Source organism: Silene latifolia, chromosome 10 (assembly GCF_048544455.1).
Source record: "Silene latifolia isolate original U9 population chromosome 10, ASM4854445v1, whole genome shotgun sequence".
NCBI classification, from domain to species: domain Eukaryota; kingdom Viridiplantae; phylum Streptophyta; class Magnoliopsida; order Caryophyllales; family Caryophyllaceae; genus Silene; species Silene latifolia.
In genome coordinates this window covers 154,635,763-154,650,872 of record NC_133535.1, presented here as the reverse complement: position 1 = coordinate 154,650,872, position 15,110 = coordinate 154,635,763, and the positions used below count along the sequence as shown (strand labels likewise).

The following is a 15,110-nucleotide window of genomic DNA, read 5'->3' as shown; positions in this document are numbered from 1 at the left end:
GTTACTAACAACCTTCACGGGTCTCCACCGCACTTAAGCTTTTCAAAATTACCGCTCTGTTTGAGATCATCGGCGGCCTCGACTCGCGTCATGGGTCAGAGAGCTTTGGGATGTAAGTTAGCAACGGTCTTATCTTTGTTCAGCCCCATTCTCCGGAGGATATCCTCGCACAGTCCGGTCAAAATGGCCTCGCGAAGGAAACGAAGCAAGAGTTAAGTAGAAGAAATAAATCAAAGTTCAAAGACACAATGAGAACGGTGATGGGCCTCACACCGACCCCACTCACCCCGCGCTAGGGCCAGATGAGGTCGATATTGGCAAAGCGGCTCATCCCAAGAATGATCTGCGCTGAGGAATCCATCTTTTCGCAGCCCACCCCTTGTCTACCTCAAAAGCCATGATTGCCACCTCTCGCCCTCCGAGAAGAACCTGCCAAGATCCATTTTGAGTTTCTTCCGGGAGACCCATCCATGCTCCGCCTTAGTCTCACACCGCAGTTAACTTGATGCTGAAAGGAGCAGCGGCGGGGATAGTCGCCTGCACCTTAACGTGACACCCACCGACCGCCAAATTTCTTGCAAGAGGAAAGTTTGTGACAGAGACATAACCTTCTCCGTGCGCACATCAGCACCGGCGCGGCCGGAGAATGACGGCCGGAGGTAATGAAGTCGGCGAAATAAGTTCACCGCTGGGGCCTCCCCCTTGAAGAGACAAAGCGACAAAACCCGATTATGGTCCTCATAGCCAACGGGTGCAATTGGGCAACAGAACGTTCGCGGCCTTAAGGATGGCCCAACATATCCATTCAGCGGAAAACCGAGCCCGTATCCAAATGTCGCATATATACGCCCAGTGTGGCGGTGGAGGGCAACAGACGCCTGCCCTCCTCAAAGGATAACAATCTTGTATCCCCGCCGAAGAAGAAGTGGCCTCGAAAAATTTCTGTAGGAAGAGTCGCCAACTTATGGGCTCAAACTGGTCAACGCGTGCCCCTTACAAAAGTAGGCCGTGATCCATAACGCATCGCACTCACGGACAGGGACGAGCCTCCTCAAGATCATCACCAAAATCGTCCGCGTCATCATCGACATCGTAATCATCCTCCCATTCCTCCGTAACCCGAGGATCGACTTCCCGGAGAAGGAGACCAGGCCCGCCTACTAGGCCAAAGGCACAGGCAGAAGACATGTTTACAATGAACTTACAAAATTAAAAATTGGAAAGTTTGTTTGTTTACCTTGAAGAAAACGTCACGAGTAAACAACTATGGAAATTAGAAGACAAAGAAACCTTGGAAGTTTAGAGAGAAGAAAATTTTGAAGAATGAAATTGGTGGGCAATTTCACGGGGCAACCGCCTATTTATGTGAAAAGCCTAGAACGGGACCAATCGTGAGAATGTACCCATGAAGCGCCAACCAATCAGCGGCGGACACGCGTTTCGGACATGCAACCACGGATGTCAATCGTTGCAATGCTTGTGTGGTCAATCAATGCAACAGTGACCAAACGTCTTCAACACGCCTATTCAAATCTCTCCGCCTATTCACCTTCCTCAACAAATTCCCAAGCATCCGGCCGGGGCAATCAAAATAACCGCAGCCTCAACCTGCCTCGGCCAGCGTCCTTTCTTATCCACATCGGATGCCCAATACACATCCATGTGGAGGGGGATATGGTACGGCCTAAGAAAGACCAGGCAGAGGCAAAAGAAGCCGCCAAAGAAGAAGCCGATGAGTAAAATTTTCTACGAACTACTTATGCGAATATACGCCAGACGTACATCAAGCCCATACCACCCGCATAGACTACGCCGGGGCAAATTGATGGGGCATATTCTCGCACCGCACGACCAAGTCAACATATTGAGCAAGGTCAAAGATATCCACAAACAAGTCAACGACTTAGACGACCTAGCCGATGCGCCCATCGCCTGACACGGGTCCGGCATGACAACCTGCACCGAACACATACCCCGTACTCATATCCAAGACCCTCGGCGGTGAGTCACTGGGCCCGCCCGGCCAGCCATAGGTCCCGGCCGAGGGGTAGATCGATCTTTCCACCGCTAGCCACTTGGCCACTCTGGCCACTACGTGACAAAAGGTGAAGTCTATAAATACTCCTCAACCTTCATTGAGGAAAGGATCCCAATCCAGAAATACACAACTTAACCTAAATACACTATTCATCCGGTATAATCTTCCTATCTCTACAATATATTCCTAGCCAATTGGCATACAACTTATACATCTAAGTTTATCGACTTAGGCGTCGGAGTGGGTACGCTTGGCTCAAAGCCAAGCCCTCGCCTGCTCATTGTTGCAGGAGAGGCCGAGTGAACGATTAAGGCCAAGGGAAAATCCAACTCAAGACATTATTCAACAAGCCACGGGTGGTAACTATACTTGCTCCGAATTACACCGAACAACAAGAATAAATTTAATAACAATAATAATAAAGTAAAAAAATTAAACCATTGATAGCAATCAATGGATTTAGTCAAAATGTTGAATGTCCATCCCATGCGATGTAAAACTAGTTTAATGGAATTGATAAATGAAAATACCTTAGTACCTCTCGTGTTTTATCGAATTCGCAGATATTTGAAAAAAATGCAAAGAATCCCGGAAACAGATGAACGTAATACGTTTGACTAAAGAACCATGGCTCGAGTCCTGCAGAAAAGTCGACTTTGGTCGAGTTTTCTTAAGCGGGATGTACTCGGCGCCAACGTAGCGCATCAAGTCACCTTACGAAAAGCGTAGAATTTAATAAGAAGATCATCAACATTTCATCCTAATCCGGCCTTTCTTCCTCGGGGGAAAGTACCAATTGGGAACGAGATCAACGTAAGCGAGGCCAAGACGGGGCACTTTAGCAAGTGAAATTATGGGCCTGCGCGCGGTGGGGCTCGCATGCTAGCGTGGATGATCCGTGGATGAACCACCCATGGACCCCACATTGTCGAGCCTCGGGTGTCAAGAGTGTTGATTTGTTTGGCTCAAGAGGATATATTAAGAGATAGAGGATTGTTGTATGAAAATGCACTAAAGAAAAGTGGGTGGTCAGGAGATATCATAGTTGAGGAGATTAAAGGAGAAGATCATGTCTTTCATCTTATAAAACCTTCATCTCCTAATGCTATGGCTTTGATGAGACAAATTCAGGATTTTGTTAATTGTAATAATCCCGAATCAAAACCTAGGTTTCAAGTATGTAATTTTACTCTTGGTAAATTTCAGGTAAAAAGTTTTACACAAGTGCTTATTGTAAAACCGAATAAACTTTTGTTGGAGTGTTATCTTGAAAATCAACTTTCCTCTCTTTGCCTTTTGTCCCATATTGGTGGGGAACATCAATATTTTGATGTTTATAAGGCTTCCTTCACTTGATGGAGCAAGAGATTGGTCCAAGGAGGCTTTGTGGTGAGTGTGGGCATGTGGGTTTGGGTCCAAGCAAGCGCCCCCGGCCCGGCTCGTGCTCGGGCTCGGTAGAGCACTGCGGTGCGGGCCAAAGGCCTCTTTTACCTTTTGTGGGCTTGTCCACATTCAGTGTATATGGGAGTATTAGCAATCACCAAATCTTTACGTTAATTGTCGCAATTAAGGGGCGTTTATTACGCCTTAATCGTGGTTTGATCGAGCGTTTTTGGCTCCTAACCGCTTCTATTAACGATTATAAATAGAGCACTCATCTCTTCATTTTACACACGTAAAATCTCACAACTCCTTTCTCTTCTCCTTCTTCTCCGAAACTGCTCGGGTATAGTTTATGTTCCGCTCCAAAGTCTTCTTACTTCGGTGGGTGCGGTTCAAGGTCAGTGTTAACCTGGGGAACTACCGGCAGAGACGATATCCACGCGGATCGTGCCGTAATAGTTTTCAAGTCGGTGGTTTTTACCACAAGACCGCATATCTCTTACGATAAGTCTTTTTTCTGTTTTTCATCTTTCTAATTTTTGTTGTAGGGTTTCATTGTTATTTAATTTACATTCCAACAATTTGAAAACTATTAATTTTGTCGTAACAATGGTCGCCGCCTCAAACAAAATCCGTCTCAATTGTTAAACCGGAACCTTTAGACGGTATGAACTACAAAAGATGGTCTTAAATCGCTTATGTATTTTGAACAATTAAAAATCGACTATGTTTTGTTTTTCGACCCTCCCGCCGCTATAACCGCTAGTGTAGAGACTACCCCACCTTCGTCATTGTCGTTAAGTCGAATGAGGAGTCAATTAAGAAACATGATAAGGATAACAAAACCGCTAAGTTCCATCTCCTTACTCATATGTCGAATACTCTCTTTGACTTATTTTCGGTCCATAAACCGCTAAGACCATATGGGAACCTGTTAGAGAAAAATATAATGACGATGCGGGTAAGAAAAATATGTTGTTGTCGGGCGTTGGCTTGGGTTTCAAATGGTAGATGACAAACCAATTATGGAGCAAGTTCATGTTTATGAGAACTTGTGTGTTGATGTCACTAATGAGGGAATGAAACTAGATGAAATTTTCTTGGCTAATGTTTTACTAGAAAAGTTTCCTTCCGGAATGAGTATAGAAACCATTTGAAACATAAGAAGAAAGATTTGTCCCTTCAAGAGCTAGTAGGCCACATGAGGACTGAAGAAGCTAATCGTCTGAAAGATAAGTCACCCAATTGTCTCTTACTACACAAAGCCAATCTTGTTGAAATGGTGGGTCTTCAAAAGAAGATAGGTTCAAGGGTAAGGGAAAGGCTAAAGCTGGTCAGGGTCAATCCAAGGGTCAGAATGCCAAGAAAGTTGGTCAAGGGAAATTCACCAAACTCGCCTCAAAGATCCGAAACCAAATCTGGTTTGCTATGTTTGTGGGAAAACGGGTCACAAAGCTTATCAGTGTCCTCAAAAGAAAGTTGTCTTTTTGAAGCTAATGTTCTTTGAAAAGGATGATATTATTGCCGCCGTAGTGGTTGAGGCTAATCAGTTGCAAATGCTAGTGATTGGATTCTGGATACAGGGGCTTCAAGGCATCTTTGTGCTAACAAGGATCTCTTTGCTGAATTTGAAGAGGTTGCCGATGGTGAATGTGTCTACATGGGTAACTCTTCTTCTCATTGTTATCACCGCAGAAGGCAAGATCTTTCTCAAACTAACCTCGGGAAAACTCGTGCTTTAAATAATGTTTTGTATGTTCCTACTTTGCGTCGAAACCTCGTGTCTGGTGCCTTGCTAAACAAAGCTGGTGTGAAACTTGTTTTTGAGGCTGACAAGGTTGTAATGTCGCGCAATGGGGATTTTGTGGGCAAGGGTTATCTCTGTGGGGGTTTATTTGTTTTGAATGTTGATTCTCCTATCATTAATAATAATGCTTCTACTTCGCGCTATATTATTTGAGTCTATTGATGTTTGGCATGGTAGATTAGGTCATGTGAATGTTGATTCGATTAAAAGGCTCAAATCTATGTCGCTTATTCCTTCGTTATCTTCAGAAACTCATGAGAAGTGTCCTAGTTGTGTCGAGGCCAAATTTGCTAAGAAACCTAGTAGACTTGTTACAACTAGACAAACGAGTCTTCTTGAGTTAATTCACACCGACCTAGCTGACTTCAAAAACACCATGAGCAGAGGTGGTAAACATTACTATGTCACTTTTATAGATGATTTTTCTAGATATACCAAAGTATATTTGCTTAGAAATAAAAGTGAAGCTGAGGACATGTTTATAAAGTTTAAAACGAGGTAGAAAATCACTTGATAGGAAGATTAAAAGAGTCAGGTCCGATCGAGGAGGAGAGTATGGCTCGGGTTATTTAGTAGATTTTTGTGAGAAAAATGGTTTAATACATGAAAAGAGCCCACCATACTTACCTCAATCGAATGGAGTAAATCGAACGTAAAAATAGAACTTTGAAAGAAATGATGAATGCTATGATTTTAAGTTCGCCTTTCTCGATGATATGTGGGGGAAGCGGTGCTTTCACTTGTCATATTCTTAACAGGGTACCTCATAAGAAACTAGACAAGACACCCTATGAGATGTGGAAAGGTTATGCTCCTAACTTAAGTTACCTTAAAGTGTGGGGGTGTTTGGCTAAAGTAGGCTTACCTAGCTTTAGGAGGCCAACCATTGGACCTAAGACTTATGACTGCGTTTTCATTGGTTATGCTCAAAATTTCGCTTATAGGTTCATGTCTTTAAGTGACAGGTCTATATCTGAGGCTAGAGATGCTGAGTTTTTGAAAGGTGTATTTCCTTTGAAGAAGGAAACATATCACTACCCGATGCCCCCTGTTGTTTCTATTGTGCTGTTAACCCTATTGAGTTCTACGCATGCGAGTACTAGTACTTCGTGATCATGCGCAGTTGAACCAAGAAGGAGTAAAAGGCCCGAGAGAGTTGAAAAGAGCTACGGGAGTGATTTCATCAGAACTGATGCTATCAAACTTCACTTATCTGAAATCGCAGGTGATATTTGTGCTTTTGATGAGCTTGTTTCTGCTTTCTTAATAGAAGATGATCCAAAAACATATGATGAGGCTATGAGATCTATAGATGTTGTTTTTTGGAAAGAAGCTATTAAAAATGAACTAGATTCTATTGTTTCTAATCAGACTTGGGAGTTAACTGATTTGCCTAAAGGTAGTAAACCCATTAGTAGCAAATGGATCTTTAAAAAGAAAATGAGACCTGATGGAACAATAGAAAGGTTCAAGGCCAGACTTGTGGTGAAGGGGGTTTACACAAAAGAAAGATATTGACTATTTTGATACTTACTCACCTGTGACTAAAATTTCCACCATAAGAACTCTTATTGCTTTGGCTGCTATTCATGATCTTGTGGTACATCAGATGGATGTAAAAACTGCTTTTTTGAATGGTGACCTAAATGAAGAGATCTATATGTTGCAACCCGAGGGGTTTGTGGTAAAGGGTCAAGAGAGTAAAGTGTGTAAACTGAGAAAATCACTATATGGTCTTAAACAAGCACCTAAACAGTGGTATGAGAAATTTCACAACACTTTGATAGATGATGGCTATATAACTAACAATTCTGATTCATGTGTTTATTCTAAAATGTTTGGATCAGATTGTGTGATTATATGCTTATATGTTGATGACATGTTAATTCTTGGTAGTAATTTATTTGTTGTAAATAAAACCAAACAATTTTTGTCATCACGTTTTGAGATGAAAGATTTAGGAGAAGCTGATGTTATCCTTGGAGTTAGAGTTATGAAAACCCCAAGTGGTATATCCCTTAGTCAATCACATTATGTTGAAAAAGTGTTGAAGAAATTTAATAGTTTTGATGTAGCACCTGCTAGAACTCCTTATGATGCTAGTATATCTTTGTGTAAGAACTTGGGTGATAGTGTCTCACAAGAAGAATATGCTAAAATTATAGGAAGTGTGATGTTCCTCATGAACTGTACTCGACCAGACATTGCTTATGCTGTTAGTAGGTGAGTCGATATACACATAACCCTTGAGTCCGAGCATTGGAATGCACTTCGTCGTTTACTTAAATACCTAAAAGGAACAATTGATTTGTGTTTGCATTATGGTAAATTTTCTGCTGTTTTAGAAGGATATTGTGATGCAAATTGGGTTGCAGGTAATGATGAAATACATTCCACTAGTGGTTATGTGTTCACCTTGGGTGGAGGAGCTATATCGTGGAAGCCTGCAAAACAGACTTGTATAGCTAGCTCCACCATGGAATCTCGAGTTCATTGCTCTTGAGTTGGCGGGTCAAGAAGCAGATTGGTTGAGAACTTACTAGCAGACGTGCCTTTGTGGGGGACAGGTTGCACCGATCTCCCTTCTCTGTGATTGTAAAGCAAACTATCGGTGTTGCTAAGAATAATGTCTACAATGGTAAGAAACGACATATTCGGATCAGGCACGGTGTGGTAAAACAACTCCTGAAAAATGGGGTGATTGCTTTGGACTATGTGAAGTCCGAACGTAATCTTGCTGATCCCTTTACTAAGGGGTTAACAAGGAGAGTAGTCTTTGATATGTCGAGGGGAATAGGGCTTAAGTCCTTGAATCAAGTTTGAGTGTGATACTTGATGGACTCTATAGCTCATTCCTATGGCATTTGATATCCATAGCCAATTTTGGTGGTGCTTTTGAGACGCACTTGATGGATTGTGTTTCTATAGAGGTTGGACTTTGTCCTTAATAGCTCTTATGAGAAGTGCTAATGAGAAGCACTTGAGCTACCTATGGGGTGTGATGGTTCAGCCACCATCTATGTGAGAAATATGAAATTTCTTGCTAGAGCACTCACCTAAACCAGGGTAAACGCATGGCTTTAAAAGCGTTGCACTTTGAATTTGCGGAACGAACAGTCTTAGAAGGTATGATATGTGTTGTGGGGGTCTCAACCGAAGTCCAAACAAGGAATTCAAATCGAAAGATATTCACTTGATAATAGTAAGTTGTTGCCTCATTTCACTAAAACGTCAATTCAAGTCGAAAGACATTGAACGTTTAAGTATCCAATCCTTCCTTACCCAGAATTTTTTTCTTAGTTCTTTTCTTCGCAATCAGTGGGGGATTGTTGGAGTGTTGTCTTGAAAAGCAACTTTCCTCTCTTTGCCTTTTGTCCCACATTGGTGGGGAACATCAATATTTTGATGTTTATAAGGCTTCCTTCACTTGATGGAGCAAGAGATTGGTCCAAGGAGGCTTTTGTGGTGAGTGTTGGGCTTGTGGGTTTGGGTCCAAACACACACACACACGCCGCCGCCCGCCCGGCTCGGCTCGTGCTCGGGTTTGGGTAGAGCACTGCGGTGCGGGCCAAAGGCCCTCTTTTACCTTTTTGGTCTTGTGTGGTGTGGGCTTGTCCACATTCAGTGTATATGGGAGTATTAGCAGTCGGTCAAATCTTTCTATTAATTGCTGCAATTAAGGGCGTTTATTACGCCTTAATTGTGGTTTGACTGGAGCGTTTTTTGGCTCCTAACTGCTCTATTATCGATTATAAATAGAGCAGCTCATCTCTTCATTTTACACACTGAAAATCTCACAACTCCTTTCTCTTCTCCTTCTTCTCCGAAAATGTTAAGGTATAGTTTCTGTTCCGTTCCAAAGTCTTCTTACTTCAGTGGTGCGGTTCGAAGGCTGCAATGTTAACCTTGGGGAACTACCGGCGAGAGACGATATCCACCGCGGTCGTGCCGTAATAGTTTTTAAGTCAGTGGTTTTTTACCACTAAGACTTTGCATATCTCTTACGATAAGTTTTTTTCATTTTTCATCTTTCTCTAATTTTTGTTGTCGGGTTTCATTGTTACGAATTTACATTCCAACAACTTTTACTTAAATTTAATGTAAAACTAAGTAAACATTAATAAAATGTAACAATGTTAATCTATCTATATAATAATATAAAAAGGTTTCTTGAACTTCCATTAAATCGCCACATGTCACACCCTAAGTTCTTGCCACCTCATAACTACCAATAAACCTCTCATCAATTACTCATTTATACTCGGCCTAAAAAAAAAAAAAAAAATTGTTCCGTCAGTCGTATGTCTAAGTCCTTAATTACTTAACAAAAAGGTAGAATTATCTTTTTACCCACATTCTAAATCAGACTCAACCCGTAACTCGTACAATACGAATAATATATGACTTGTCCCACATTTTGACATGATCCATTCCACATTTCCACCCATTTAACAGTCCACATATGCAATATGGAAAAAAATAAAATAGAATAATTAAAGCAAAAAATAGTAAACAATTAAGAGATTGGGCATTTGGGCCTGACTTTCATCGCCCAAGCGCATCCTTGCATCTAGAACTCTGGCCAAATGCACAAGTTAGCCCAGCCCAACCTGCCCATCGGGCCACTTAAGACCCGGCCCAAGACCCGCTCTTACCCTGCCCGGGGCCGAGCTTCCCATATCAAACTCGGCTCGCCCTTAGCCCGTCTTTTTAGAGGGGGGGGGGGGGGATGTAACCAGGCCGAGCAGTTCGCCCGCCCTCATACCGCCACGGGCCCGACTCAGGTTACACCAGCAACCAACCCGATCTGGCCCGACCAAGCCCTTCCCTCCAACGGGCCGGTTCAGGGCGTGACCAAGAGAGCTCGGGTCAGCCCGTCCCGTGTACACCTATACTTGCATCTTTCAATTTTATATAATCCCCCCAATTTTCACCGGTCCAGTTTATAAATTAGCCCTCGACATTACCAATTTACCATGCTTAATTACTTACTAAATTAAACCATGTGTAATAAATGCACGATATATATAGTCTTTTACTTTTAGTAAATTACTTATATAATAATGGTATCTCATGAATTGTTCATTTTTTTCGTCATTGTATATTGCTTTGAGAAAATAAAAGCTGAAATTGAAAATTAATCAAGAGAATTGTGTAATGTGCTGAAATATATTTTAAAGAAAATATTTTTTCAAATGTTTTTGAACAAAACTAAGTACATATCATGGCCTTCATGGGCGGTGGTGCTAGGACAGCGTAATGGCGTGAGTGGTGGTTTGATGAAGAAGGGTTAAGTGGTTGACAACCGATTGTCATTGGTGGGAAAAAGTGATTAATGTTAGTAATTACTCAAATATTGATGGTATATAAGTTTAGGGTTATGGTGATGATTAATGATAAAAGTTAAGGGTATCACATGTATGTTTTGAAAAGTGAAGGGGTAATATGTAGAAATCACAAAAATACAGGAGTACTATGTAGAAAATCTCTAAATTTTATAATTATCTAATTTGATATATGATATATTAGTAAGAGTAAGCATTTTTTACTTAATATATTTAATATCACAACATTATATGAAATATGAACCGATTTATTGTTACACGCACGTGACAAGCAATGACTATATTTATATGATAATCATTTGAGTAATTAACCATGTGATAAAACTATTCTTTAAAATAAATATAAATAAATATGTTTTATTTCAAAAAATTTAAAGTTCAAATAATTTTGTATCATTTTATATTTGTTTTATTTGCTTTAAATACAAAATTTTAATAAAGGCAAATTTAACAAAAATAACCCAACGTTTGTCAAGTATTCTGAAAATAACCCAACCTTTTGATTTTAACAAGAATAATTCAACATTTGCTTTTATGTTACAAAAATATCCCAACATCTTACTTATATATATTTCCTAAATGATAATTTACTCATATATTAATTAATTCATTAACTTATTGACCATATATTAAGCAATTATATAAAATTATGAAAAAAAAATTAGAAAATGGAAAAAAAGTTGAAAAATATTTCTAGTACTGATCAAAATCCTAAAAGACGTAAATTATATGGTTTTAAAAATTTTTGGATTCCTCAAAATTGTGGGTTTATTAAAAAAAATTATATCTCTCACAAGTATTTCTACTAGTTTAAAATCTATCTTATTTCTTTTGAAAAAATTATATATTTGTCTTATTAATGAATTTTCATTGTTTAATTAAGAAATTTATTTTTTCCAGTTTTTGAGTTATCATTTTTTTTGTATTTATAATCACAAAATAGACTTTAAAGATTTATGAAACTATTTTACAAAATATCATTTCTCAATATTTGGTAAAAATTGTGTAGGTGAGGTTTTGGGATATTTTTGTGACAAAAATGCAAAGGTTGGATTATTAATGTTCAAGTTAAAAAGTTGGGTTATTTTTAGAAGAGTTATCAAAGTTTGGGTTATTTTTGTTAAATTCGCCTTTAATAAATTAACCTATTTCGGCTCGGGTCAAGGGTTTGGCGGGGATTGGTCCTAAATATGCGGATTATTATCTAGTCAGGTCGTCTTCGGGTTCGGGTTGAAAAGGGTGGATTATTTCCGGGTTATTTTGGGGCGGATTTCGCTTTTTTTCGGGTCGGGTTATCTTTTAACCGCTCTAATGGAGGTTATATATATGTCAAAAAAATTGTATATAATAAAGTCCATAATCTATTTTAATAAAGATGATATTAGGAGGATATTCCTTATTCCATATAATTGTTATTAGGATATTATCATTCCATATTATTGTTATTAGGATATTATCATGTTTCCTTATTATTAGGATTGCTAGCTGTTATTGTGATCAATTACGTGATCCTTGCCAAGTCCGGAGATCTCCTTGTATTGCTATTTAAGCCATGTTAAGGCTCCTAATAAGAATCATCTTTCCACGCTCAAATCTGTTTAACATGGTATCGAGCCAGACAAATTTTTCTTCTTCTTCAACACTTTAATCACGAAAATCATCAAACACCCAACAATGGCCGGAGACGACGTCGACTCCACGGCCCAAAAAATTGATTCCTCTAGCCCTTATTACCTAGGACCTCATGATGTTCCTAGTGCAAAAATATCAAATATTATGTTAACAAAATACAATTACCAGGATTGGCAAAAAGCGATGCGGATGTCGCTAAAATCACGCCGAAAATTTGGCTTTGTCGATATGGCACTATAAAGAAACCGACTGACCCTGTCCTTCTTGACAATTGGGAGGTCGTTCACTGTACTCTCGTGCCATGGATTCGGAATATGATTGATCCGCCTCTGTTGCCCACAATTCCATATGGTGAAGACGCGTCTGCTCTTTGGGCCGCGCTGAAAGCTCGCTTCTCCGTTGTTGATGCCACGTTAATTCATAGTCTCAAAACTCAACTCAACAACTGTGTTCAAACCAAAGGTATGGATGTCACTACTTACTTTGGAAAATTACAATCCCTATGGTATGCTTTAATTGTTCATGAACCTCCGTTTGCGTGCAAATGCGGCGATTGCAAATGTGATATTGGGACAGAGGCCATAAAACGTTTAGATAATGAGTGCCTCCATCAATTTTTCATGGGATTAGATAGCACCCTCTATGGCAATATTCGTTCCCAACAATTTCAATTCGACCCCTTACCGAGTCTTAGTCGAGCTTATCATGTTGTTTTGCAAGAGGAGCGTTTGAGGGCAGAAACTACGCCCTCGGACACTAGTGATATCACTGTTTTTGCTGTTTCCTCTTCTCGCCCCTCTGTGGATTGGCGTGCTCAGCGAGAGAAGGAACGGGGAGAGCGGTTCCAAAAATTACTTTGTTCTTACTGTGAGACTCGTGGTCATAAAATTGTCAATTGTTTTTTCAAGACTAACAAATTTCATGAGTGGTGGGGAGACAGGCCGCGTACTCTGGCCGAGTACCGTCGCTACAGGGCAGGTTCCCGTGGTCAGAACTCGGGTTCTGGTTCAGCAGGTGGTACAAGTTCAGGGCCTGGTCGTGACAAGGATTTAACCGTTCATGCCAACGCGGTGATGGGTCCTACGGCGCATTCTCTCCTCAACTCCGATCGTCTAAGCGGTATGTGCAATTGGATTTTAGATACAGGAGCTTCCAGTCATGTGACGGGTACTCTGTCCTGTTTGGAAGACACAAAAACTATCAGCGGCAGGCCTGTGTGTTTACCAAATGGACAGCAAGTCATTGCCACGATGACCGGATCGGTTTATATTAATGACTTTCTCATTCTTCATGACGTCCTTTATATTCCGAGTTTAAAATGCAATTTGATTTCTATCTCGCAGCTCACATTAGACTCTAATCTTTGCTTTGAATTTGCTAAATCCACTTGTCTTATTCAGGACCGTTCCTCGAGGACGACGATTGGAGCCGGTGAGTTACGGGATGGACTGTTTTGGATTGGCGCGGGGACAAGGCCTACGACATTGCACAGTGTGTCGCAGCAAGGCAGTTTTGATATTTGGCACCAACGTCTTGGTCATCCGTCGGATAAAGTAGTGAAGAGTATTCCTTCTCTTAGTAGTTTAAATTCCAATAAGGACTTAATTTGTGATATTTGCCATTATGCCAAACAACATCGTCACAGTTTTACTTCTAATAATAAGCATGCTTCGGATTTGTTTGAATTAATCCATTGTGATTTATGGGGGCCTTATCGCGTTCCTTCGTCATGTGGTGCGCTGTTTTTTTGACCATTGTTGATGATTTTTCGAGAGCCACATGGGTTTATGTAATACCCCGTATTTTATATTGTTTATCGAGTCGAGTAATTGTTGGGTCGTATTGATATCGTAGGATTAAGTTATTCGTGAGCTTGTTAAGACGGGTTTAACTGAACGAAGTCCCGTTAACCCATTTCGTTTACCAACCACGCGGACCATGACGTTTACCCATTTACCCAGAATTAATTACCCATGACCCAATTAACCATTTAACCTAAGTTTAACCTAATTCTACCCTAACACAAAACGCCACTCCCTCAAACCGCCACCCTCATTTCAAAGAACACCAATCCCCATCTTCACGCAATTCGAGAGAGAGTGAGAGGACGTGGGCATTAACGGTGCAGCAGGGGAAGGGATAGGGCGTTTGTCGACACTCAGCAGGCGGCTCGGCGGCGGTAGTGGTGGCGGGAAAAGGTAAGAACACAACCCTTCTTCTCGGTTTTCACTTCGTCGATCGGTTTTGTTGGTTGTTTCGTGTCTTAGAGAGGCGAGGTGGTGGTTGTTGTTTGGGTAAGGGAATTGGGTGGAAAGGGACGAGGGTGTTGGTGGTGGTTAGGGAGGTTTTGGGTGGTGATGGTGGCTGTGAAAGGCGGCAGCGACAAGGGTAGTTAATCGGGCTTTATACACGGGTTTCAGACGGTTTAGACGGGTAAGGTTTGGGTGGCACCACCGTCGACTAGGGGGAGGTCGACAAGGTGGTGTTAGGTTGTCTGTGTTCGTGGGCTGACGGCGAGCAAGGGCGTGGTGGTTTGGCAGGGGTAGGGTTGTTGGTTGCGGTGGTGGAAAAAGGAAAACAGGAGGTGTTGGTGAGCCGTGGTGGTGAACCAGGCCAAATGGCGGCCGTGGTTGGGCTCGCGGCGGCGATCGACCCCGGTGGGGGTGGCCGTTGGTGGTGGGGCAGAGTGGGGTTGGTCAGGTGGTTGTCACGGTGGTGAGGTGGTGCGTGGGGTTGTGTGAGTGAGTGTGAAGGGACGGTGGTTGTGGACGGGTTGTATTTGTTTTGAAACGAGTTTTTATTAATTTAAATCGTTACAATTCGTAATGAGTCGTATTTATAATTAATTAATGTAATTCCCGAATTATTTAATATAATTAGAAATGGATTTTGAGTCGGGTCTGTT

The 15,110-nt window shown here is 41.2% G+C and overlaps 1 protein-coding gene across 1 annotated transcript; it reads left to right on the top strand.

Annotated features, from left to right (window-relative positions):
- The first annotated feature begins 7,221 nt into the window (after positions 1-7,221).
- LOC141608664 (uncharacterized) lies at positions 7,222-13,956 on the top strand. Its single transcript, XM_074428006.1, has 3 exons — positions 7,222-7,451; positions 7,796-7,866; positions 12,374-13,956. Exons 1-3 carry the CDS (start codon positions 7,222-7,224, stop codon positions 13,954-13,956), a joined length of 1,884 nt encoding a protein of 627 aa, XP_074284107.1.
- Positions 13,957-15,110: the final 1,154 nt, after the last annotated feature.